General features: G+C 38.2%; 1 protein-coding gene and 1 long non-coding RNA gene across 3 annotated transcripts; one reads left to right on the top strand and one right to left on the bottom strand.

Annotated features, from left to right (window-relative positions):
• Positions 1–275: 275 nt before the first annotated feature.
• Positions 276–27,377, bottom strand: sh3bp5b (SH3-domain binding protein 5b (BTK-associated)). Of its 2 annotated transcripts, XM_017428487.3 has the most exons (9): positions 26,977–27,377; positions 25,743–25,805; positions 21,464–21,592; positions 7,268–7,432; positions 6,943–7,073; positions 4,659–4,701; positions 3,895–4,114; positions 2,599–2,958; positions 276–1,062 (listed from the first exon to the last, which is right to left on the bottom strand). In XM_017428487.3, exons 1-9 carry the CDS (start codon positions 27,052–27,054, stop codon positions 845–847), a joined length of 1,407 nt encoding a protein of 468 aa, XP_017283976.1. In that variant the 5' UTR covers positions 27,055–27,377; the 3' UTR covers positions 276–844. The 2 variants fall into 2 exon arrangements, with proteins under 2 accessions (XP_017283976.1, XP_037836129.1); XM_037980201.1 differs by lacking the exon at positions 25,743–25,805.
• On the top strand, positions 844–3,423 carry LOC112450966. The gene is made up of 2 exons (XR_003039696.2): positions 844–956; positions 2,620–3,423. It is a non-coding gene; the product is annotated as an uncharacterized LOC112450966 (long non-coding RNA).
• Positions 27,378–27,831: the final 454 nt, after the last annotated feature.

The raw sequence follows: 27,831 nt of genomic DNA, 5'->3' as shown, positions 1-27,831 counted from the left end.
TTTCTTGGCTTTTTGTCCTCTTTAGATAATCTACCTTAAAGTTACACTTTGCCTTCATCTGATCATCTGCCGTTGAAGGTGAATATAACTCAGTCAGCTTTCCAGATGGATCAGGAGGTCATCCTCATCACATTTACATGGTTTGACCAAAACAGCTTTTCTTCTCTTTATTTTGAAATTATGAACTATTTACAGCAAAAGGACATTTATTATAGTTGTCGTAAAACCTAAATATCAAACATTCAAAGTAGGAAATAATAAGCATGAAAAGCTGAAACTTTTATTACTCTTTAATTGTAGTCAATGTTCAACTTTTTTTTTAATATTTGAATCCTAAACTTAAGTGTCACATAACATCAGAAAATTCAACATATTAAATACAGGGCTACAGGGCAGAAGGCTAAAAGCTATTTTTTTCCACTGTTGAACTTAACAGAACATCACCTCTGCATGGTTTACAGCAGTTTGTGCCGTTTTACTGTAATAATGTCCATTTCTATCAGTAACAGCAGGTCGATCCAAGTCAGAGGTTGGATGTTGGCAGCATTTGCGATTAAAACCTTTTGTCTTCAGTGGAGAAAAAAACAAAAAACATTAACTATAGTGCTTAATATCTCACTGGCGTGTGAGTCCATATGTGTGTCAAAGGTGCCAAAACGTACAGGAAGATTATTTTACACCAACTATCACATTCAGAGTCTATGTTTGACTGTGGAGCTTGGAGATGGAATGGAGTAGCGGCAGGTACCTTTTAAACAGCCCATAACTGTTTGGGTTTTTGGTTCAGAATGAGACTAAATAAAGACACCCAGTTCCCCTCTACCCTCTTTTTCTCTCCTCAGACTTATTTGACGAGGACAACGTCCTGCTCCGTCTTCTGGGGACAGCTATCCTTGTTTTTGGCGTTGCTGGTTCGCGGGCGTCGCAGGTTGAGAAAGCTGAAGCGCGTCTCCAAGGTAAAGGCTTTCTTGATGTTGGAAGCTGAGCTGCTGCTGCTGCTGTTGTTGTTGTTTCCAGCTGGAGTGTTGTCCATATCCCCTTCTGCACCTTCAGCTCGATCGCCTGCAGAGAAGAATCAGGTCAGGTCATGTGACATGATAGGATTTAATGATACGAGTTGAAAAAGTCTCAGTTCAAAGTTTTGACTATTCACTATTAGGGGAACAAACAGCAAGAATCTAGCAAACTTATGATAGTAATGATTAGCAGTTGTAGTATGTGTTGTGAGTGACTCAGCCACAACACATTTTAGCACAATATCCATTTTTGTCTTTTCTAAAAGTCAGATGGCTCCAAAATCTAATCAGTTTTAGAGGAACAGCCAATGATTTCCTGAAAGTTTCAACAAAATCCATCTAGTAGGTTATGATATTTTGCTAACAGACAAAGTTTGACTGCAAATAGCGTTCAGTCTCAGCTACTACCACATCGGTAGAATTAACAAAGTTGGATTTCTAAGGTAAGGTGGCTGTGGCAGCTAGTCTGAATCAGAGTTCAATAGTTCATAAAATATTTTGACAACAGTCTCAGACATGGAGCTTTCAGCAGTGGATAATAATTACACAGTCTCAAATGGGAATTAAAGATTTTTTTATCTTTTTGGCGTGACAGTCTTGGCAGTGCAGGAGGAACGACAGCAGCACAGCTCGAAGTTCTTCATTCAAAGTGACTGAAGGACTGAACAGCTGCTTCTCTGAAAACAGACTGGCTGATTAGGTTTTGTCTCTGCACACGAGGTGCCCGGCTTGTTGTCACTTTGACAAATATTCTGTTTTCGAGGAGCAGGTGTGAGCCATGCAGGTAGCAGGGGATCGAGCATCGAACCCAAAATAGACCCTGAAGTTTCATCCATCTCACTTTAGTCTTAAATTCCTGCTCCCATGTGTAAAAACACAACCTGTGCAGTTAGAGAGCTGCTTAAAGCAACTGCATCTCCACACTACACCACAATAATCTGCCCATTCACTTCCCCATTAGGAGACAGTTTGTTTTTATTGTCCGTGCTCACTGAAAATATTGTGTACACTCTTGTAACCTTCGTTTTGGCATCCTGTTAGATTTTCAATCGCCTGTGTCAGCAAAATATTTCATGAACCGTTCACCAGATTTATTTTAAACTCTCAAAGTCATCGCTAGATGTACATCTACAACTTTAGGAGTCAATGTAGTTTAAGATGGCCACCGTAACCAACTAACCTGACACACTAAAGTAGCTATAACTCAATCAGTTTGACACATTAAGCTAAGATTTTTGAGGTGGTAGCTGAGAGTCATTCCCAACACATACTCTGACTACAAATCACATGACATCTTTGCATAAAACTACAGTATAAACTGTTAGCAAAATATCTCATAAACCACTGGATGGGTTTTAATGCAACTGTCAAAGTAATCAGACATGCATCTAAAACTAATTTTTCTTTGGAGTCAACTTGATTCAACATGGCCACCAGAGCTAATTGATCTTAGATTTGACCAAATTATATTTGTTCAAAACCCTTGCATGAAAGGCAGCAGGTGATATAAGGCCGTTATTAAAATAGTTGCTACCTGATAATGGGATTTTCCTTTGGAAACCTGAACTTCACCATCACTCACCTCTTTCCATGTCACATTCAGGCGATGACGCCCCACTGCACTCGCTGCGAGGCCCGAGCACTGGTGAGATGAGGCCAAAGTCTGACAGTGACACAGTGCTGGGAAGGTCCAAGCTGCAGGGCCTGGACAGAGGACCTGGGGAGGACGTGGACGAAGAGGAGGAGGGAGTGGGCGATGGAGAGGCCGAGGAAGACATGCCAGAGGAGGAGGAAGAGGAGCTGGCGAAGGGGCATGGTGACAAGAGCTCTTGAGGGCTGCTGGGAGTTGAACCAAGGCTGCTGGTGGAGCGGCTTTCAGAGTCTTCCTCAAACATGATGCTCCCTCCACCACACGGGTCATCCTCGAAGCACTCCGAGGCCACTGCAGGGCGGGACAACAAAGAAAGTAAAACAGGAGTGTTCGAGGAGGGAAGATGAGAGGAACAAAATCAAGCTTTAAATAGAACTGAAAATACTTTAAACGGTCTCATTTCTTATGTCAGTGTGTGAAGTTATTTGGAGCCTCGTGTTCCTGCTTAACTTATAATCAGTGTCTGTCTGAACTGGACTGCTGTTACCATGGTAACACCATTCTAGTTATATTGTAGGCCAAACTTATAGGATACAAGAAGCAGATTAGCATTTTGTGGACTTTTCTTTGAAACTGATCAGAAATGCCTGATTTTATTTTTTAACTTTATAAAGGGAAAATAAAAATAATAAAAATTTAGTTGTAAATTTGCTTAAAATTTTGGTATTTTGCTGCAAGAACAACATTTATAATCCTCTGCTCTGAATGACAGCTCTACTAAACCCAATTTTTTGTAATTAAAATTATTTTGACCTATTTCTGTCAAGAGTTCTTGTTTTCTCTGTCGTTCCTTAAACCCTTATCAGTCTTTGAAAGGATGACAAGAACTGATTTCTAAACAGATACACTGAGGTAAACATTCTTTCAAAGCCAGTCTCCATTCTACAAGTTGTGACTTGAACAGATTAAGATGTTTTTTGTGTCTGAAAGTTTCATTTCTGTGGCATGTTAGTTGTCTTGTTCGACGCTGAAGTCAACAAATAAGCTCAGAAGTGAAACTACAGCAGTTCTGTGACATTTAAAGAGTCACCAGGTGAGCTCTTGTTATTGCAGCAGGAAGAAAGAAGGTTTAATCTTTACTAATCCGCCTTTTATTGCATTGAGAGGCTTCTGAGGATGACTAAAGCAGAAGGCAGGAACCCTCTTCAACATTTAAACAGAATGGAATTCCTTGAGCTGAACTCTTTCACAGATTGATGTTTAAGATAAACACCACACTGTACTCACTGGATATTTCGTCTGTCTCCATCTTAAAGCTGGAGATGTCGTCCCCAGACACGCTGCCACCCTCAGCACCGACTCCAGGTCTCCGAGGGCCCATGATGGAGATTCTGCGGCGTTCGTGGATTTCGTCAGAGATCATCTCCAGGTTCTTCAGGGCTGTCTTGTACTCGCCTTTGGCCTGAGACAGCTTGGCTTGTCGCTCATCCACGTTCTTTTTCAGGTTCTGGAGGACAGATAACGAGGAAGATGTTAAATGATAGCTGGAAGAAATGCCGCAGGACACAAATACTTCTTAGATCTGACATGAGAACAGGGCTTTAAAAAAACATGAATTCAGGATACTGAAAAAACCCTGCTCTTTATGCTGATGTGTGGAGTTTTTATTTTTTGGATCATACTAAATATGAGGAGTCTCATACTTTGAAAATTCAACACTAAGCAGATTCTTAAGGGAGAGTTCCTTCAGATTGATAAGAAATTTGACCTCAAATTAGTAGAAGTTTAATGAAAACAGGCAACCTGTTCTGCAAGAAACACAACCAGACATGATATTATGAGTTCCTATAAAACCAGAAGTTGCAACTTGTGCATTTGACTGAAAAGAATTGCCTCAAGTTAAGACAAAGCATTATTTTAATCTTAATGTGCACACAAACAAAAAATATCACTTCTCTTTGTGGTTAAGGTTTTAAACATTCCGAATCCTTACAAACAGAGGCAAATGTTGGGTTTAAGGTGTGGCAAACAACTTCGAAGTCACTGCATACCTCCAGCTGCAAGTAGTACTTCGCCTTCATCTCGAAGTAGGGCCTGAGGTGGAGGAGGAGAAGAAGAGGTCAGGATTAGATTAAAGGCGTAAAAAACAGTATCCTAGAAAAGAGCGGTGCCCACATCATCACCATAGCAACCTGGCAGAGGAGAGGAGATAAAGGCATTATGATGTTGGATGAGCGAGCGATGCAAAACGGATTAACACCCAACTGAGGCAACACACAGCAAGGCTGCAGCTTCTGATACTCTGATGCTTCCAAAACCAACTTTTGTTTGGGTTCAACTAACGTCAGGTCAATTTGCATGTAAGAAATTAATTTACTAATTGTACTTAAGTTGTTTCAATGAATGAATACTCATTAACTTTTAAGTCACGTATGGGTAAAACAGCTTGCTGGTGTAGATTCTCTGTCATCCAGGCCATGGTAAAATTCAAAAAAGGTTAAAAAAAACAAAAACAACTGGACTTCTATTCATAGTTGAAGACGTTTCGCTTCTCATCCAAGGAGCGAAACGTCTTCAACTACTAATGGATAAAACAGCTTAAATGTAGGTCAGAAAATTCTGATTATCCAGATGTCTGAAAAACATCACTTTGGATTTGAAAGCACATAAAGAAAGGATTTCCTAATGTCCTGGAGGCCTACAAAATGTACAGCTGTGTCATGAGTTTTGCTGTTCATGTAGCACCTAATGATTGTTTTAGAATATGCTTCACTGGATGTTAACCTGTCCTGTAACTCATCTTGTGCAATAAATATAGTAAAGTTGAAGTCTGACACATGACAGGTAGCTGCACAGTAGTGAAACATTTGCTCCATCAAAACTGTAGATTATAGGACTACAGTTGCTACAGAACATCGCAAAATTACACATATAAGTTGTTCTATCACTGCCAATAATAAGTCTTCAGCCTGAACTTTGAGTGATGGGATGCACATAGAGGACAAGGAGGAGGATTTTGTGTACCTTTGTGGTTCAAACACACTTTTTTAAACTGCAGATTTGATGAAACAAGTAAATTAACACCTTTAAGTCAAAGAAACTAAGGATGAGCTTTGATAAAGCTATAATTATGTATTTTTACCAATTTATTTTCATTTCACATAAATCATTTGACATGATTTTTTTCTTCTAAAATGACTTAAAAAGGTTATTTGCATTGTTTTATTTTTTCATATATTAGGTTTTCATCAATATGAGGATTTGTAAACTAAATTCAGAGTGAAAATCACTTTAAGTTTCAAACAGGTGATGTGACTTTGCCACATTTCGCTATACTTCTTCTTTAACACCTGTTAACAAAAACAAACAGGATTGATGTGGTTTGGACTGATGCCATGTTTCACTGCTGTAGAAACGAACCAATTTTAGCTGAAAAGAGAACAGCAACATGCACCACAACTTGCAGCTTGTTCTGTGTTCATCGCTCCACATCACCTGTGACTGCACTATTTTTTAGTGTTTAATTAAAGTGTTCCAGACAGATGGACAGAGTCTACTTGCAGAGAGATAACTGGGATCTCTGTGGTTTTATATTCAGCCCTTAAATGTCTGATTAATGTTGCACCCATGAAGCTGATAAAATTAAGAAATAAATGGCTCATTTTCGGTTTGCGGCAGAACATTTGGCTAAAATGACCTACAAGCAGTCAGTCGTGCAAAGACAGTCTGTTTTAGAGGCTCTGCAGCTCAGCCCCCCCACTGTGTCCACATGCTGGACCAGACAAGGACAAGTGGCCAAATGTACAGCCAAACGAAAAACTGATTCAGGCATTTGGCTCAAATATCAGCTTAGCGCTGGTCTTGTCCTTCAAAACACAACCGTCTTATTAAGATCAACACTTGGGCTCTGAGACTTCTCATGAGATATGATCATAGCCCCCCATTTGTACATAACCAGCCAAAAAAAGTGAACAATTTCAACATTAAAATCTTAATAAATCACATGTGGGTAATAGGATCATTTTACAAGAGAAATTTAGAACAGAACTATCCTGAAAGAATGATAATAATTAGTAAGGAACAATAAATGACCAATCTTGGAAAATTGGGGTTTGTATGGTATTTGGGTATCAAATTTTACACATTGCTTTATGACACCACTGTCTCAATTTTAAAGTTTTCACCAAAAAAGTAAATACTATCAAAATAAGATTAGTTTACCAGATAAATAAACTAAAACCAAAAATATATAAGGAGTCACTGGGTTAATTTAAGTTAAAAAAAAAAAAAGCTGATGGTAAAAGTCCATGTTCTGTTGCAGACTGAGGGTCTTACTTGGACTTGCTGATGGTTCGTTTCAGTTTCTTCTCCAGCTGCTTCATGCGAACCGTAGCTGCTGTGTATTTTGCTGCCGTCTCCTTGTGTAAAAGCTCACTCCTTGTCTTGGTGTGCTCCGCCTCCATCACCTGGAACAGACAATCAGAATGTTTTTTTTTTGTAGAAAAATCTTTAAGCCTTGCTTTACTTTCACAATTTGTGAAAAAAATGAAGATGTGCAGGTTTGAATTGAACAAATGAGCCACTGAGGTGAAGCTGAGATAAAGTCAAGAAAATGTTCCTCTCTCTCTGACTTAGGCCTCTCTCATGCTCGCCTCCTCACCCGCTGAGTGGCGTGGTTCAGCATCTCCTGCCAGGCGGAGTCAAACTGACGGTTGTCCTCCTCCAGGAGTCTCTGCTCTGCCAGGGAGATCGTTTCCTTTGCAGCCCGCAGAACCTCAGTGGCTCTGTGGAAATCCTGAGTGGACTTCTGAGCCTCCAGCTGGGCCTGGTGGACAGACAAAAATAATAATCTGAATTCATGTGGTTTTAAGTAAAAAAAAATCCAAGGGTTGCAAAGTCATAAAGGGAAACTTGGACTCATTAAAATATATTTTTGCCATCATCATGAACGTGTGTTGCTACCTGGTTAACATTTAACATTCAATTCAACTAAGTCGGAGCTACACCCATGAGACCTTTTATTATCTATTTAATTAAAGTCTATTTGTTTATTAAGGAAAATACTGAAAAATATGATAAAGCAAAATTTGATTGTAAAACAAGCTTGAACTTCTGACATCAAATGACAATCAAACATCTATTATAGACCTTTAAGTTTATCTATTTTGCACTAAATCAGATGTTCTGCATTTTCTCAAAGTACTTAAATTAGAAGAAAGAAATTGGCTGAAAAGTTTCTGAAGGTAATTTAGCTTCAACTGCAAGATAAAAAAAAATACCAGGCATGTTAGAGTTCAAACAGTGGTGAATACATCTTAAAGCAAGATAATCACCTCCTAATCATACAAAACGTACTGCTGATAGCGCTGACTTTAATCCAGGATAAGACGACGAATGAATGATAAAAACGGACAGTTTGTAACAAAACAAGCGTGAGAAGAGTGTGCTGAGTATGCACATATAAAGTACAGTACGTGATGGAAATGTGACAAACCATCCCTGCTGTGCTGCAGGGATTCCAAGTGCATCTCTCAGAAAAAGCAACCTGAACTGCTTAGTTAAGAAGGATTTCTCAATTTTTCCAAGTTCTAAAGGGAACAGCTCAACTCGGATGCTAAGAACTGTGACAGCCCCTCAGGCTCTGTGAGAAAAACATGCACAGGTAGAAAAACTTCCTCAGGAGTTTATTCTACTGACCCAGTTTGTGCGATCTGGGAAATTGTTGAATACTTTGTTGAACTGAACTCCCAAAGCTTTGTTCTCTCAAAGAACACTTCCATAAATCCATGATCCAGATAAAAGCACTAAACTTAGGGGGCAACGAATTCCAGGTTGCAATTTAAAGCTAAAGTAGGTCAGTCAGTCTGAAAATGGTGCAAATTAGTGTCCTTTTTGACCAATATTTTGATTTGCAATAGATATTTTGTCACTCGACCTGTCCACTAGAGACAGGCACCAGCTCCCCACAGCCCTGCATGGAACAGCAGGTAAAGAGAATAGATGGATGGATATTTTCACTAAGAAGTTTATATATATTCCAAAGCCACACTGACTTGACTGGTATGCCATCATCTATATTTCATTTTAGTTCCATTTACATCACACTCATGTAGTCACATGAAAACACCAAAAGTTTCTTATATTTTGACTAAAAGGGCTGATGGAAGGCAGAATCTGTGAAAATAAACTGCTGGCATTCAAACTCCAGTCTGCAGTCGCTCTGACATCACTGCATGCTCTCCGTAATCTCATTATCTCTCCATCATGCACTATCATGCCAACACAGCAAGATCCAAACAATCTCCTCCTTGTTGTAGGCATGTAGTTGGTGTTTTCATTCCACCCTGCCTGAAGAGAACAGAAAGTAATGAATTACCTGCATCAATCCTTGTTAAATTACTGTCTCCTGGGTTTGGCCTTGTTACATCAGCTCTCGCTACACTAATTATTTAGACAGAGATTAATTTGGGACAACAGACTCGCAGTTTGTGTCTACAAGGCCGCTCCAGCTGTATGGTTCGGTTCTGATGGAAAAGAAAGAGTAACTACTCGTTATACATGCTAGCATTTTACAGTAACATTTCAGAAAAAAACAAGTTGATGTTGACTAAGTGAAGACTGAACTGATCAAAACTGAATTGAGATCTCCAGATATTTTAGGACTTTTCACTCAGCAGCTTGGAATTTGACATGTCTAACAATTTTAAAAGACAACAAACTCACAGTACCTTGAAAGCTGCAAAACACCAAGCTAATAATGGAACTAATTAGGTTCAGACTGCAATATTTTATCATCTTCTTCTGATTGCAATTGTCTCTCATCTGTAGCCAGTTACACGCTAAATTTGTTTGTGCTGTAAAAATAAAAAAGGTCCAAAAAGCACAGAATATCGGTCTAAAAACTAATCTATCCTTTTTTAACAGATGGACCGGAGAGCCAAAACTAAAAAATTTAGGTCTTGTTTTCCCACTCTGTGGTCACGTTGCCCACAAGAAACCCATCTTCCACGTGCCGACTCCCCCTCATCCATCCACCTCTCGCTTACCTCATTCTGTCAGCACAGACATGAAACACCCTGCTGTTTTAGCAGGCGGAATAAATCAGATGGCCGACAAATAAAACACTTATGAAAAGAGAAAATTAAAAAAAATCCAATTGTTATTGACTCATTTTGCTTCACGACAGTAAAACCTTACCTCATTTTTCATGTCTGATGGATTTCAGGGTGAATTTGACTTTGGGTTGTGACAGATTTTCATAAACTATAAACAGTAAATGAAACGGTTTACTTTTTTTTTTTGGTTCTCCGTCTTCCTCTTACTGTCCCACTTTTCAGTGTCAACATTTTTTGCCACAGGCAAGTGAAACATCAATGCTGTCAAAATGTAGCAAGTGCTCAACGACTACATTCACAAAGTGGCTCAAGGAAGAAAAGAAGAAACGTAGAAGACAAGGAAAATAGAAGGTCGTAAAAAGCTAAATTAAACTGCACATACTAAGTTAAGTGTATATGTACAACATAAATAGCAAATTATACTTACAATGTTTCATTCTCGTGCTTTAAAAACATGTGAGAATGAGTTCAGTGTTTGTTTGGTTTCAAGACATGAGCGTACACATGTATAAAAATGGATAGTTTGTCGCCATTTCCTCCATCTACACAAAGCTCTAGTGACCACTTTTGCAACTAAAGGGTGCCATCATGTTACCAAGTTTATATACATTAGAATATCAGAAAGATAAAGAAACAAATAACAGGGATCCAAGCAATAGCCAAATCCATAAAGACTCATAATTACGTGTTGCTGCGCCAGTACACACAGAGGTATTTATATATTAGGGCTCCAAACTGTAAAAGAACAACCAACATTTTCTATTAATTTGACTGTGGCTTCACAGCTCAGAATGAGCACTGCTACTTCCTGTCAAGCTGCATCAAGTCTCTGAAGGCGTTGTTAACAGAGTAGATTTTTTGATATGCTCTGATGAACTAGCGAGATGTCCCCCGCCCCTTGCACAGCGATGGCTAACGATAGGCACCAGCTCCCGGCGACCCGGAAAGGAGAAGTGGTAAAGAAAATGGATGTTCCATCTAATGTCTTCTTTATTTTAATTTTTGTGTAGATGTCTAAATCACTCAATCTCTACAAAATACTTAATCGCTCCTACTTTCAATATCTCCTACATCACCCCCTCTTTTTCCATCCTTTAATTTCATGCTGATCTCTGCCCCTGTCTCCTCTCTGTACCTCAGCATCTTTGTCACTCATCTATTGTTCCACATCTCTTTCTTCTTTTTTGCACTTTTCATTTTTCTTTATCTTTTTACAACTTTGCACAGTCATTTTGTACTTTTGTGGTAGCTTGATAAGATTTACTGATAGGTCCTCTGAGATGTCCTCATTAGGAAGGAACACAATTGGCCTGTATGGGACATATCTGTTCACAGTTTGATGTTAGGCCATGAAGCCTTTAAGTGATACAACCTTCCAGTTATGATAGGACTGGTGGTCTTATCCATGTCTTACTGATACTCTGTTCAAATAAACATCCTCTGACAATCTTAGGTTGGACTGTCTCATACCAGGGATTCACTACTTGACATGCTTGGTAATGAGCTAACATCTGTCTCAAGACATCAGATTATTTGGTATTACAACTAATTTGAGAAGCAAGAACTGCTGCTTTTTAACCTGTCAAAAACTTGTCTAACTAATTAGCTCAGAGTCTGTGAATAAAGCTTTTTGAGTTGCCATTTTTCCAGCTTTTATAGATTTCTGTGGTGATGAACTTTTAAGCAACATATAGAGAATGGTTGGCCGCTCAGACTCCGGTATTTAAAGGGATTCAGACTTTATTTTAAAAGACAAAAATAGCCAGAACTGATTATAAATGATCAAGTGTTACAGATAAACTATAATCATATTTAGCAATTCAAATGGTTCATTTCCATGTGAGGCCAACAAAGATGGACATCCATAGAAGAAATTTGCATGAAGGTTGTTAAAACTGACAATATTTGACACTGAAAATATACTGCCTGGTTTCTATCAAATTGCACTATTATCACAGCGTTCAAATCCTTTTATCTGTCAAACTCCTGCAGAAAAAGGACAAAGAACAATGAGAGGACAGACAGAGTACAAGTGTCATCATCAGTCAGAGCTGTCGAAGAAAGGTCTTCTGGGAAATGAGCCTTTAAATCATATTAGATGTTTCTTTGACCTTCACATGATTCCCATGAAGATAAAAATAAGACAGACGGGTTTCAAAACCCCTTCTATAATGTGCCCTAATTGTTACTGTTTAATGCAACGCCAACAAGTTTTTCTCCTCTCAAAAGGCTTCATCCCCTTTTTGACATTCATGATAAGCAGCAGCGCTCAGAGGTACAAGGACTAAATAATCAGCATTTGTTTCAAAGTGACCTCATTTGGCCTATTTTCCAGAAAAACTTGATTTTCATTCTTGACCTCAATTAAAAGCGGGGATTTATTTTCTCTGCAGAAGTTTGACATGGGAAAATTATGTGGATGAAACGAGCTGCTTCCCTGGCCTCGACTGACCCCAGCGGACATCAGTCTGATGTTTGTGTTTATTCCATTAGACAACTATCAGTGGCCTAGATAATGAAAGGGGTCATTAGGTTTTAACAAGTCACTGTTTTCAGCAGCCTCTGACATCTGCTTCATGGTCTCTAAAAGGTAAATTTACTGACATGCGTTCAAACTCTGATGTGAATGCTGCAATTGTGTGTTGAAATAAAAAAGTCATTTTCTAAACTGGTCCAGCTAGCTTCTACAAGCTACAATAAGTTCTTTTATAATATATTTTTCAAAGGGAGATAAACATTGAAATAAAAAATATATAATTAGTTTTTTTTTTTTTTAAATCTTTGTAAACAACAAGAACAAAAGATTGCACATAGCATTTATAAATGATAACTTAGAAGTGCAGTTGTCTATTAGACTGGTTCCAGCTGAGAAATACTGAGATTCTATAAAAGTTTTGTTTTTAATTTATTATCCAACTTTACAGCAACCTGTTATTGCAAAAATGCTCTTTAAAAAGGTAATTCATTTAGGTTGAAGCTAAATTAAGCCAACTTAATCTGTGAAATTATCAAGAAAACATGTCAATCCCAATATTAGAAGTTAAAGATGATTACATAAATTGTTGGTGGCACTCCTCCCCTGCCAAGAAACATGTTTAAGAGGAAGAGAAATAAAACATGCATGATTAACAAAAAGGGTTCAACCCATTTTGTAAAAAAAGTCCTTCAAGACAGCTCTTTTTAAACCGGAGATGATCCGAACAGTTTTACAAAATGCCTGCAAGATTTATGTAAAAACTGGCAGGCCTTAAAGCGAACACAAAAAACAACTGTACACAGTTATTGTCAAAAGAAAAGAAAGCCCACCACGACCACCTCCAGAACATCAGTGTTGTTGCACAACAAACAGTGAGGGGTTTGGTGGTAACAATACACTTCATCTTTCCAATGTTGACAGCTTTGGGATGGAAGCCAGGCAAGTGTGATTGTAGAGGAAACACTGACACGCCATAAACGCACCATCCCAGGAGGTCAGAGAAAGAAGAGATGGCTTTGACCTTGTCACAGCTTTATCTGCTTCACCCCAAATCCCACTCCATCCATCCAAGCATCCCTGCATCCCACTTCATCCATCATCACCATCCTCTGTGCACCAGCAGCGGCTGCCAAAACACTTCAGCAGAGCAGGGAGAGATCAGCTAAAGAGGGAGGAACACCGGCTGATAGGAAGTTAAAGGAGATGAAAGAGGGGAGGTTAAAGGGAGAGGTGTTTTGTACAAGGCCACCGTGTAACTAATGAGTCACCTCCCAAATTCTGTTTTGTTTTATACCACATAATAAAAGAAACAATATCTCCATGTTCTTTGATCAATGTGGAGGATCAGAGGATTTTATATCCAGGTTCATGGTTTTCTTTGTTTCCACGTTCCCACAGAGACAAAAGTTTGTCCTTAGGACCAGCAGCAACAGCAACACTCCAAACCAATAAATAAAAAAGGCATATAGAAAATACAGCAGAAGAAGAAGAAATACTTTGATGAAAAAGGAAAAAAATCCTGAAAATAACATTACAATAAATAAAACTAAACAATTCAAATACAACATGTCTACAAACTTGTTTTCTGCACCACTGTCTGACATGACTCATTTGACAGGAAGGAGCTGCTGTGTTCTTGCTTGCACAACAAACTGTAACTAAAGCAGTGTTGTAATTTAAATTTGTAACATGCTATGTAGCATTCTCTATGCATCAAGTAGATTTTTAACCCATTCAATCCTGGCACATCAAGCCCCAAACTACTCTATACTAACCTGCAGAGTCTCTCTCAGAGCCCAGCAGTCCAATGGGCCTGACAAACTGTACACACAGCCAAAACAATCAGATCAATCCAACAAAGCAAGACTTTTCTGCCCTTTTCTACTCATATTTTTTTTACCTCTGTTTCTTTCCCTAAGCTTTACTAAAGCTGCATGAAATCTTTCTATCCCAATTCTTTGTACCATCCTCACAACCAGAAATGTGTTTGAATTTCCTCACAAAGCCCCTGATCTGTATTGAAACTCACACCATTGTTATGGTTTATGAGCCTCTGACAAGAGAGCAGGTCAAGTTTAATGTTGATGTCAAACAGTAAACACCTATCCCAATCTGTTTTGTCATAATTTCTAATTCATATTAAAAGGGATCTCAATGGTTGATGTGTTCTGCATGAAATATCTTTGAATGTATCATTTCATTATCTATATATTACTTTTAATTTGATACCATTGAACACATTTTAACTGTTCATCTTTAACTTGAAATGTGTTTAAGATGTTCCCATCGGGCAGGTTTTTAAAGTGTTCCAATAAAACCCTGGCACATTCCAGTCTTAACCTCAATTTGCAACTTGTGTACTCAGTGTGGTGCAACGCCATAAGTGGGCTGCTCGCTTACAGTGACAAGATCCATACAGAGCAGCTGAGTCATCTTCTGTCAGAAAACCTCCATCTCAACAGAAAACCAGCAGCTTCACTGCATCTCTGCACAGTCTGTTCGGGTTGATATTTGACTCCAAACTGCACATGATTTAGAGGAGACAGAGCAAGACTGACTGCATGCATAAAAGAAAAACTTAAAGCGTTTTAATTTTCAGCTTCATGGGGGAAACTGACTGAAAAATGACATTTTTCATGCTATATAGGCAGAAAAACATGAGACGTTTGTGTTTGTTTACTGCCTCGCTCTGATTTACAATAAGACTTAGACAAAAAAAACAACTACTGGGGTTATTTTAAAATCAATGACATTGAATTTGGGTTCTCAAAAAGCATTAGTTGATGCTAAGTAGCTGGCTTTAATAGCAGTTAGCCACAGCTCGCACCAACCAAAGTTGTAATTATCTAATTCAATTCAGTTTATTTATACAGTTTCAATTCACAACAAAAGTCTTCTCAGGGCACTGAATAAAAACCTTCACATACATTATAAACAGACAGATAGTAAAAGTTATCCAAGGAAGGCAACAGATTGCGCTGAATCTTTACTTTGTCACAATCTCCCACCTTTTTAAGTCAACTTTTTAGGAGCTCTAAGTCAACAAACTGAGTCATTGACTCCAATTTTTGAGTGGAAACTTAACCTGGTATGATGAGTTAAGCTGATAACCCTGCTGAGTTAAAACAACCCAGGGTGGGTTTGTTCCAAGTTTGGCTCAGCACAGAGTTACAAAATGGGTTGTTTAACCCAGCATTTTTTATTTTTAGTGTGTACAAAGTAAAGAGAAATAGTGATGCCAATATAGATTTTATAATGTTTGAAAAAAGCTAAACTGTGCTGCTGAATGTTTAAAACTTCTGGCTCAGCACTTAAAATGCACTCACTGAAACTGTTTTTAGCTTTGCCACTCTGACCCACTTCTGAGTTTATTGAGGTTACCAATGAATGGACGTCCTTTTTGTCCCCTTTCTTTAGGACAGCTTCACAAACACTTACCAGTAAAATCAAATGTGGGAAAAAAGTAGAGTTTAAAACGTTTTAGTTTAATATCTGCAGAAATGAAAAGGTCAAGTCTGATTAATGGAAAATTCATTAGGTCTGCCAGAAATGTCCTCAAGAAACGTCAGGGACATCTTAGACTACAACCAGTTACAACTACAGTTTTTGATTTACCCCAAAGATGAAAAATCTCCAAAATGAAGAAAACTAAACAATAAACTGCATCTAAACAGTAAAAATGATGAGCAGCGATTCAAATCCTCAGAAACATTGTTAACTCTGGAGACCCAAATTTCAAAATAATTGCTGCAAATACAATTATTTTACACTATTCTAATGAATATTTTACAATTATTTTAATGAATAACTCATCTAATTTAACCTCGTCACAGTTTTATCTGCCTTACCCAAAATCCCACTCCATCCATCCACCTGTTTCATCTTTTATTTTTTTTTACTTCCAAAGCCCACAGTAATAATTTCATACTTCAGATCTTCTCCACCTCTGCATGTGAAAAAATAGGTGTGTAAAAAGCCCAAAATTACTGTTAAAGGTGCCTAAAAGTCCTGACTTTTCAAAAGCCAGCTGTGGCAAACCTTAATTATACTTCCTCAAATGACTCACACATGAATTAACAGCTGATTATATCCAGAACTCCCAGGTCTGTGATTTATCTTCTATCTGGAGTCAAGGTCATGTTAACAGTTCGTTTCCACCTGCTGCCGTCACCACTACCTGACTGTGCCTGCCACAAATCTGCATCTGCAAATAGTTTGCTTTGTAACAACCAACATAACTTAATGATTTAAAATTAATGTGTACATATGGTGAGCAAAGGGCAGCTGGAATGAAGAGACTGAAAGGACAGAGGTAAAAAAAAAAAAAAGAACCAGCAGTCAAAAAAAGGATTCAAAGGAGAAAAAGTACACAAGTGAGTGAGAAGAAAAAACACTGAAGGACAAAAGAGCAGCAAAAAAGAAAGGAAATTTTGTCAAACAGGCTCACAGAAACAAGGAAACAAAGACAGAAAAGCATAAAAAGGAAGACAAAAGGAAGTCATAGTACTCAAGCCTTTGGCTCCCCTGCAAACAGACCCATTTTATAGTCAATAGAAAAGCAACATATACTGAAAACCCCTAAGTTTTCATCAGATCTCTCTTTTGGTCAACCTTAGTCCTAACCAGTCAAACCATCTCACTCAGCTGCGCTGTGAAATGAGAAGAGCGTGAGCAAAGGGAGGTCTCAGGAAAACAAAGAGTCCCATTGCCTCTTTGATTTACTGGATCTTTAGCCAACAAAACATCAATGTAAGTGACATCAAGGAAACTGTTAATTTAGCCTAATTGTGACAGAAATTATTTCTGTGATTCTCAGACTGAAAATTGTTTTATTCAAGTCATTAGACAACCTCAGTGGAAAACAAAAACACTTTTTCATGAACTCAACCAAATTGCTCCTCTATTCCCCTCTACAAACTGCATGATTACAAAAGTAACAGCTATAAGACAGTTAACAGTTATTATTGGATTAACCAGGGTAAAATAAAACATTATTGGAGTGGCTGCTACGGAACAATGATTCACAAAGCGTAAACTAGAACGTTCCTATGCGGCTTCACTGCAAGTAAAGCTTTGGCTTTTTATGGATGAGTGCAAACTAGAGCTGTGCTACAAAGATTAAAGTTCCACTTCAGTCTGCAGCCATAAAAAAAGAGGGGAAGATAAGAACAATGAGAGCGTCAGTGTACAATGAGGGCAAGATGAAGAGATTTAAGATTAAAACAAAGCTGGCTGGAAAAGAAGCAGAAACTGATGATTTTATGTAGGCAGAAAGCTTAATAACATGCAGTCCTGCTGGGAGGCATTTAGCGAAAAAGAACATGTTGATCCATCAGATGAATGATGGTAATAAAATTCAGTAGATTTCTCTACAATTATCTTTCAAAAGCTGTCTGTAATTTCAAAGTGGCAGTTGTCAGAAAGCCTGGATATTGAAGATGAACGAGCATTTCAAATGTCTCAGAATAAGATGTTTCAACCATCAAAATGACGGCCTACAAATGTGAGTACACTACTTAACTCGTGCTAATTTCATTAAACTACCTAAGTCAGAAGAAAAGTGACGTCCAGGAGTAATACGGACATGCTCATACAAGTGTGCTTCAACAGGTTTCAGAGAAGGTTTTTAAATGAACTGAAGAAATCTCAATGTATTTTTATATGGAAAAGGTTTTTGATGAAGTTAAATAATTAAGCCATGTCACTTTATTCTCAATCGAGACAAATGTTTTGATCTATGGATGGTTAAAATAACAAAATGTTCAGAAGCAGGTCGCCAAAAACAATTCAGAAGAAACTAAACAGGAAAACAATGTGAATGAAATAAAAGCCACTTCAAGAGCAGCGTGGGAGGAGTAACTCCTTTTGTGGTAAATTTCTAACCATAGATTGTTTGGTGTGGTTTCAGTCAAACGTGACTGATGTCAAATGTAATCTTCACATGTTAGACATGAAAAAATAACTTCTTCATAGCTTTAAAACTTTATAAAAAGATAAACGTCTCTCTAATTTCTTTATTTCTGTGTCAAAGTTGTTCTAAACATCAATATTTCCAATGTAAGGGCCAAGTATTTATCTTAATGATACATTTTTTAAACCCTTTCTCTACAAAATATATTCATGAGATATTATTTAAAATAATAATTTGACATCAATAGAAGAAATCGAGATTTGCCCTCATGAAATCCTGCCAGTATGCCAACGTCAGCAGCAGAACCGTAAAGCTGTAAATAATCATAACATTTCATGAAACACTTAAGAGGATCAAAAAAGCTCAAAATTTAAAACCTACTTTCTTCAACTAAGATATAGGACACAATCTGGACCTTAGCTGAATTAGGCCATCCCAAACCAAACTATAAATGTCTCTGAAGTGTTTCTTTCTCCTTCTTTGGGGGAAGCAAGGTAGTACGTTTTATTGTTTTTAAAAATATTTTATTAGAGCACAGGTGGGTTAAATCAGTAGTTACTTTTATTCCTCTCTGGAATAAATCAAAACTTCTGTTTAAACATTTTTCTGCATCTCTTATTCTCATGCAACTCACATTTTACTTTAAAATCAAGACTTTTTAATCATCTTTGTTTATTTAAGAGCCTTTTTAGTCTCAAATGCATCTATTTTATTATAAATTCTTTTTGTTTTAAGTATTCTATTTGTTGAGCTCGTTGTTCCACATAAAAACAAAACAAAAGAGTGAAAATAAGCATGGAGAGGGGACTAAAATAGAACTGGGACAGCAGCTGACCTGACAGGTAGCAAAAGAATGATGACGATCTGTGCAGCCTGTTGTTGAGACACTGAATGCATCACGACCACATGCTTATTCCAAACAAAGTCTCATTTCTCTGAGAATATTCAGTAATCCAAAAAACAAAATCTATTTGGGCATTTCTTGCACAGGAGAAGTGAAATGCATAAAAAGAAGAAATGGTGCATTAACTGTCCGGATTGCTTTTAGCTACTACCACAACAAATTTTAGCTTAACATCTGCAAAACTGACTGAGTTACAGCAAGACTCATGTTGGTTAATGTCTACGAGCTGTGGTGGCTGTCTTGGACTGGGATCACCCCAAAAAGGTAATCAGTTGTAGCTAAACAACCAATCATTACCTTCTGAGAGTTTCATTCAAATCTGTCCAGTGGATCATGAGATATGCTGCCATTACTCCAGACAAACAAACACACAAACACACTTGTGTATAAAACAAATCTAGATTTTGAAGAATTGTTCTTCAATAGTTTGTGCAGAAATGTTTTGTTTCTATTTTTATATTTAAATTTGCTTTTTGACAACAGTAATAGCAATGCCGTCAAAGAAACTTTTTCACGGGTTAAAAAAGGTCAAAGAGGCTGAAAGGGGGAAGTCCTGCTGCATTGTCACGTCACAGAAACTCTTTCACCATCGCCTGTGTTTCAGCACCCAGCTGAAAATGACCCTTTATAATCGGAGTAATGTATTTATCTCGCTGTGAAAATGTGAATGCCCTTGACAATCTGCCTGCATGAATCATCTCATCACACAGAGCCAAGAAACGACACAATAAAGCCTTTGGAGCCTCGGCCGGTCCCCGTGCTTTCAGCTGCACGGGCCTCTTATCGAGGCATGCAGGTGGCTTCTTCCCCCTTTATTTACTCACATCACGCACACTTTCCACCAAGGGGAAGAGTGAAAAACAGAAGTGAGACTGTGGGCTGACATGATTGGAAGCGGAGAGAATTTTAGAGATACACGACATCAGTGTGCAACTTATTAACCTTCATTTTAACAAGCGCCGCTCAAAAGCCAACCAATGAGATTAAATAATCCCTGAGGATTACGACTAGGGAAAACTAAATGTTCTAGAAGACTTACTCAAGGAAATAATTACATTTGGACGCCAGTGATCTATCAATTAGTCTGGAAATTGTTTCCACTTACATCACTTCATGTCCGACTCAACCAGGATCTCCACTTTTTAAAAGAAAGACGTTTTCCTTGAAGAAAGCAGATCACCTGCCGCCAAGCAACCAAAGGTTTGTTAGCTAGAGTATGTATTGTTGATGACTCAGCTGCTACCACACCAGATTTTAGCTCAATACCTGTAACACATTATAGCTATTTTTGTGTTTGCTAAGGTCCGTTAGCTGTGGAGGCTAGTTAAAGATTCAAAATTGGAAAAAAATTGTAGTCTCACTAAATTCTTAGTGTTTGTAACCAAGCGACCGGTGAGCCATGGGGCTGCATTTTGAGCAGCTAATTATTGAAAATCACACCTTATTAATGTGTGCACAGCTTTCAAAACTGCATTCTAGGGCGTGCACGACACTTTGATCGCTGCCTCCGCCCACACCATACCCACCTCAGCTCACTTTGTACTCACTTAGGCAGCCGCCTCTACGTTTAATCAACTAGAGATTTAGAAATTATTTTAATACTTAATATTTATCATTGGTGTGGGTTTTTTTTAAACCCAGAGATTAGCTTTGAATGTTTCCTGTCAGAGAGCTAAGTGTCAAAATACAGCTCAAGTGTTCTTGAAACAAAGTTGGAGACGCCCGCAACAAAACAGAGAGGATTGGGATCCCCACAAGGACTCTGTGACTGTTTCAAAACAAAATCTGTCAGATATTTTAAACAGGTTTAAAAATCAAGCAGAAGTGCTACACTTTGGAGACTCCCTCATGAATGTGGCAGCTTAAACAGATCATGTACACAGAGTTACAGCTTTAACAGCTTCAATAAAATCCACCCAGTGGTTCAAGACGTTTTACTAACAGACAAACACACACAAATAGATGACGGCCCACTTTTTATGGTGCTAGGTGATAAAAGATGAACATATACTTGAACTTAAGGACACCAGAAGTGAGGAAAAAGAAACAGTGACGTACTTGTGAATTGCCTTGAAAATCAAACACAATAAGTGTCAACATTTGGCTTGATAAATACCCACAGTTAAATCATAAAACTGGGGCAGGTGACCAGGTAATGTTTATGAACTCACCGAATGGATAATAGATCTGTAAATATGTATTTGCTGAAAGATAGCCTATATTATATTATATTATAATATAATATTATTATATATTATATTATTATATTATAATATTCTTCCTCTTTATTTTTGTCAGGAAAAGTAGACAACAGGGTAGAAAATGTAGCATAGAGAAGAAAAACAAAGTCAGACACTATGGGCTTTCACAGGTCTGCATTTAGACTTGTTGCCTAACTTGGACTTGCCTCAGATCACTAAAACAAAGTGTTTTGATTCCCGTTGACTGACCTGTCTGGCCAGCCGGCGGGCCTCCCAGTAAGGCTTCGACTCTTCCACCGGTTTGCCGATCTTCTTCACCAGTTCGTCCAGCTTCACCGTGGCCTCCACCAGGACTGAGCGGAACTTCTGCCTCGCATCCTGAGCAAAACCAAGAAGTTACATGGCTTAGTGATTTAAGTCTAAACGAGTTGGGGTGGGTTGCAAATAAAAAACTTTTTTTTTTTTTTTTTTAAATTGTTGCTCTGCTTTCTGGTTGTCAAAACAAGGATACCAGCCTTCAGTCTTTGGGTCAGAAGGACCTCATGACCTCTGATCATCCAGATCAGTTTGATTCCTCATGACCTTAGATAAGAATTTCATCTTTCAGTGTTTGACATCTGATCAGTTGGATCAATTTTCTTAAAACGCTTCTCACTCCTTTACATTCTGTGACAAACAAACCAAACGACAGCTTAAACTAAAACCAGGTTCGTGGCTGTAGAAACTTCACTACAAAATAAAATTATCAGCATTTAACTGACAGTACTTCAGTTAAACCATGTAAAATAAAAAAAAGCATCTGAGAGCAAAACGTTTAATTTCTTTTAAACAGCAGAAGTGGACATCATGTTAAACCAGACGCATCAAACACGCCTTTTTTAGCTTCTGAGAAAAATCACTTGGAATGCTTGTGCTGTTTTTTTTGTATTTCCTGCTCCTAATCTCGAACCAACTCAGACTGTAAAGTTACAAATGAAGGAAATGAAATGTGGTTTAATCACCATGAGCCACACTGAGTAAAAACCAAAGCACCACAAATGATCAACTCCAATATGAAGAGCAAAAATATGAGGCCTCAGTAATGCAAACCAAACATCAGCTTCTGCCACAAAATAGAATCATTTTCCGTGAGTTTAGTCGATGTTTCCGAAGCTTTTTTCTCCTTAGGAGAGCTGTTGATGCAAGACGTGTGTAACAAAACTCCACCCGTCTCAGAGAAGCACTGCCAGACAATAATGTAGTCTCACCCTTAAATTTAAAAAAAATTAAACAGAATTTGGTGGAAAAAATGTAACCCATTTCATAAACCTATTTTAAATACAAATATTTAAATAAATACAAATATTTACCATACATGTGGTAAAGTGCTGACTTCACAATAAGAAACAAAAGGAGTTGTGTCCTTTTTTAAACTTTGGTCATCAAATATACATGTGTGAAAATCATACCATTCATGTTTACATTTTTACATCTGCTAGCTGTTAGTTTTGACACTGTGCTGCTACTGTTCCTTCATTTTAATCACCTGAGCAATGCTGCTGGAATTTTAATTTCCCTGAAGGAGTCTTCCCAAGGGATCAATAAAGTTCTATCTATCTAAAAAGGAACCCAATTTCCAAGCAGTGTGGTAGATGTGGAATAGCACAACCTTAAATTAAAACGAGCAGTCAGCACTTCAGCCTCCCAGTCATTATTTTATTTCCAAACAAATGTGCTGAATTCAGCCATGCTTATAGATCACACAGTGAGCAACATGTGAAACAACACGACCACAAAGGTTCAGAGGTAATAATAAAAAAGCAATATTACAAACAGAAATTCTGTGTATAAAGGTTTCGTTGTTCCTCATCAAACTCACTGAAAATAAGATGTTGACCAAAAGATTTCTTTTTCAGCTGTTTGGTTGAGCTAAACTAAAGTAATTTAGTTTTATGGGGGCTGAGGGGGTGCTGGATCTACAACACAAGATAAAACAGTATCATTAAAATCCAAAAAGCAGCACAATCCTCATCAAACGGGTTTTGATGTGAGATTGATGCCGAGTCTCCGTCCTCCCACTCAGAGCTCAGAGGCTGAAACTGTGACAAACTTCAGCTTCAAAACATTTAAAGCCCAAGATATTATAAACAATATCTGTACGATTCCCTCCGAGCTCCTTTCTTTACATCAGTGAAACTTAGAACACAGGTAATTGATGTCTCTCGCCACTAAAGAGGATAATGTTTTTACCTGTATCTGTCTGTGTGCTCAATTCAAGATGGCTGCCATAGTGAACTGACCTAACATAATACAATAATGGCTATAATTCAGTCAATTTTACAGATATTCAGCTAAAAATGGGTGTGGTAGTGGCTGACCGTTGAGCGCTGCACAGGGTGTGATATTTTTATTTAACTGTTGGCATCAACCCCATCGGTCTGTTAGCAGAATATCTCATGAACCTCTGGATGGATATTACAGAAACTGTCAGAAACTATTCACTGGATGTACAGTGCGTCTACAACTAACTCCATTTTGGAGTAACATCAATTCAAGATGGCCGCCACAGCTAACTGACATTAAACAGCACAAAAATGGCTACAGCTCAGTCAGTTTATCAGACTTTAAGCTAAATTTAAAGTGACAGTAGCTGAGAGTCATTGACGACACATCCTGAGCGTGACGGCTCATAACGCCGCAGGAGATCACAAGCTTTGACCAAAACGGCTCCAACTCCTTCATTTAATGATCTTAGGCCTGAACTCTGGCATGAAATAAGCTTTCCTTCAAGGAATGATAGGTTTTTAATTCTGTGTTAGGTATTTAGTGTCAATTTAAAAGACTAGAAAAAGTTTATCCCTTTCAGTTGAAAGAAAATGAATAAATGCAACCTTGCAGCAGTAAAGGCTCATTTTTGATTAGCTGGGAAGCTATTAGTTAAAAAAATGTTTAACTTCTTCCAGTTACATATGTGAGAAACCTTTCAGCCACGTTTGCAACAGAACTTATAATATTATTAAAATCAAAGAAGTTTAAGTACCACAGTCATTTATAGGAGTTAGGACCTGACACTGCATCAACATGTAAGGTACTTTTATTCTGTAAATATGACCCAGTGTTTGACAAGATGTCAGGACCGACAAAAATACAAACATACACCACTGGACCCCCAGAGGAGGAAGTGACGTGCAGAAAACACAAAGCAATAGCAGAAGTTTTCTGTTGAACTTCTCTTTCCTTGCTGTTGTAGAAATGTCCTCACAAGTTCTGTCACATCTGGGACTCCCAACAGAGATGGGGAATTTTATTTTATTTATTTGTCTAATTTCTCTGGAATATTAGAAAGCATTTTCAGTACGGACAGTTGGATGTCAAAGACTGGGAATCTGAAGAGGCTGAAAGGATGTTTCAGATGATTTCTGCTTGTTCCTTTTCCACATGCAGCTGCTGCACCACACATACAGCTGCGAGGTCAAATATTAAACTGTGCATAATGAGCCAAAACGGCACTAATATGAACAGGAATCCAACAGTAGTGATGCCACAAGCCACTGTGCACAGAGGCAACACTCAGGCTGCATTCAGGAGCAGCTGAGAACAAAACCCTCCCAGCTGAACGTTTCTGTCTTCTTCTGTCACGTTCTTAAACTTCTGATCAGGATATTCAGCTCCAGCTGAGACATCCTTCAATCAGGAGAACCAGTCAAACAAAGTAAAACTGAACAGGAGTCTGGTTCACTTTAACCTCTCAGCTCGTCACATGCTGTGATGTTGAACTTTCATCTCTACGACGCAGCTCACGTTGATCCCGACCTACAAACACGGTGACTCATCAGCCGTTACTGGGTTTTATGGGGATTCAAAGATCTTTAGCTCAGTCTTGTTAAACTGCTGTCAGTGACACAAGTTCAATTTTGAGAAAAGTTTGCATTTTGGTAAAACTTGTCAGCTTGAGGACTAGAAATGTATCTAAAACATCAGCCTTTAAAAGTTGATTCAAATGTTTAAATTATACAATTTATAAGAAGTATGTACATCCATGAATAATTTCACTAAAACATCAGTAATTCTTTCTGCAAATGGCATCTTCCAAACACCGTTTTTGCATCCAAGTATCATATCTACGCCTCTGTGCTTCACTGTCAACATGATTACCTTTAGATTTGTTCGTTATGGCCACATTTGTGAAAAAAAAAGAAAAGTGCTTTAAATACTTCATTTTAAACTTGAAACGTTGCTGTAGGTTTCTGTAACATAACTGCTCCACATCAGTGAACCGCCAAAGAAGTTAAAGCTCTTTGTACGCAGAAACCTGCTGACGTAAAATAAAGTTTGAATTTATTCTGCAGATTCAGTAAAAAATGGCTGCTGTATCTGCACACAGTTCAGGACAACAAGCTGACAGAAAGATGTCCCGACCCGTCAGTCACCAGCGGCTCTGAGCAGCAGAAACAAAACTGGTATCTGATGATGGTGCAGCTTCGTCCTCCATCAGGGGAAAAACAAACCCGGTGAACGTGCACGTCTCCGTGCACGTCAGCGTACTGACCTCGAGCTCCGTCTCACATCTGTTGATGTCGTCGGTGGACTGGTTGAGCTTCTCCAGTTCTCCCTGTAAGAGACATAAACGACAGAGGGAGGAAACGGTTTAATAACTGGAGAAAATGCTTCCAACAACTGGGCTGAAATAAAATGCAAAATGAAGACAGAAAACTAAAACTACCAGAAAAGTTGCTCTGACTGATGAACCTGACCTGGTTTTGTTTTCAAATTGGTTCCAACATCATTACAGCAGACAGGATAAATGAATGAAATACTAGTAATAATTTGCTTCATTAAGCCTGACATGAGGGTCAAAGGTCAAAAGAAATTCATATTCTGCTGAATAAAAATCAACTTTATCGTAAACTTTCTGATCCTCATCTTTTCAGCATCTTTCCTCTGTTTAACCTGAAGCAGCTGTGTGAATGGAAGAAGCCTCTATCAATTGTAGTTTAGTGATTTTTTTTGAGAAATCTTCCAGATGCATTAAAGTAGGACTGCTCTCCCAACCTCACTGTAAAGATCATCATGTTATTCTACAACATTCTAGAATAACACAACATTAAACAACAACAACAACAGATGTTTGTTTTATTTTGAAAGGGAACAGAAAGCAGTGATAAAAGTGAACAAAAAGATAATGCTGAGCTTTATCCACAAACAAAAAGAAGAAAATCTCCAGTTCCAGCCTCTCAGGGGTGATTTACTGGTTTTATGTGACAAGCTGGAGAAACTGGACAGATATGGCTGCTGACACCAACATGCATGAGAAACAGTCTTTTTTAAATAAGTCTATTCATAATTGAGCATAAGTTAAAAATACAGCATGTCATCCTTTTTGTTGAACCTATTTACACGTCATTATTTTGAGGCGCACCTTCAAGCCTGTGTCTGCTTTGGGGTAAATTAGCAGCCAGTTTTTGCAGCATATCAGCTGTTTTATTGCAGAGTTTTAATCAAACTGTCTTTGACACAAAACTGCATCTGTTTGGAGGCAGAAGTTCACACCAGCTGCAGGAAATTACAACAATCAATGAATCATTTTTAGATACGGGACACAAACCAAAAGAGCTTTAATTTAATTGTTTATTCTTTAGAAGAAACAATGAGTGAAAACAGACCAGAAATGAAAAGGCTGAATGAATGACTTTGCTGTTATCTGCAGCCAAACGGAGCAGTGAGTTTTAATCACTTTTTTAAAAATAAATAAACATAAATGAATAAAATTAAAGATGATATACCTGTATTCTGGGGTCCACCTCCTCGTCTTCATATTCTGCCTCGTCGTCCGACCTGAGCTCCTTCTCTAATCGGTCCATGTTGGAGGTGAAGAGACGCCACGAAGCCGAACAAAGACGGACGCAGGCTCATCTGTGTCAGCCCGGCGATACAAGCTGGATTCGCCTCCCTTTTTTCCCCCCCGTCCTCAGATGGGAACCATTTCTCCAGAATAGGAGTCGTGTTTTCAGAGGAGCAGAATTGTGTCTGCCTGACCGAGCGGTGCCACCTTCTTCTCCCACGCTGAGTCGGTGGTGAAATGACCGGAGCTCCGCTTCAGACCGTGAACGCCTCCTTCTGAGACCCGGGGGATTGTATGACGGGTGATCAGTGCCCGAGAGGCGAAGGCTTCACGTGCAAAATCTGTATTAAAAAAATTTAAAAATCGAATTATTCTTTTTTAAAAAATATTACCTAAACACCTTGCAGGTTACCAATTCAGCAACAGTTTTGTTTTGTTTTAAAGATGAATTTATTATGGTAACTAGCACACACCAAGAACCCGATGACATCACACCTCCATGCTGCCATTCAATTAGCTGAAACTGGTTCATCAGTGACTACGTCACTTTTGAGGCAAAAAAGCAAATAACTCAGTTTTATTTATTGTGTAAAGTGTGAAATGTTTTACCTACTTAGATGAAAAAAAAAGGAAATGACATCAGAGTGGCAGTTTTATCAAAATAAAATGTATTTTTTTTATTAAATCTCTTCTTTGTCTTCATTGATGAAGAAGAAAAAAGTCTGAATAAGACTTCATCTTACTCAGAGATAATTTTCCTCTGAATAAGATGTAGAATAGAATAGACATTGTGGGA

Source organism: Kryptolebias marmoratus, linkage group LG16 (assembly GCF_001649575.2).
Source record: "Kryptolebias marmoratus isolate JLee-2015 linkage group LG16, ASM164957v2, whole genome shotgun sequence".
Classification (NCBI taxonomy): domain Eukaryota; kingdom Metazoa; phylum Chordata; class Actinopteri; order Cyprinodontiformes; family Rivulidae; genus Kryptolebias; species Kryptolebias marmoratus.
This window is presented reverse-complemented; position numbering and strand designations above follow the sequence as displayed.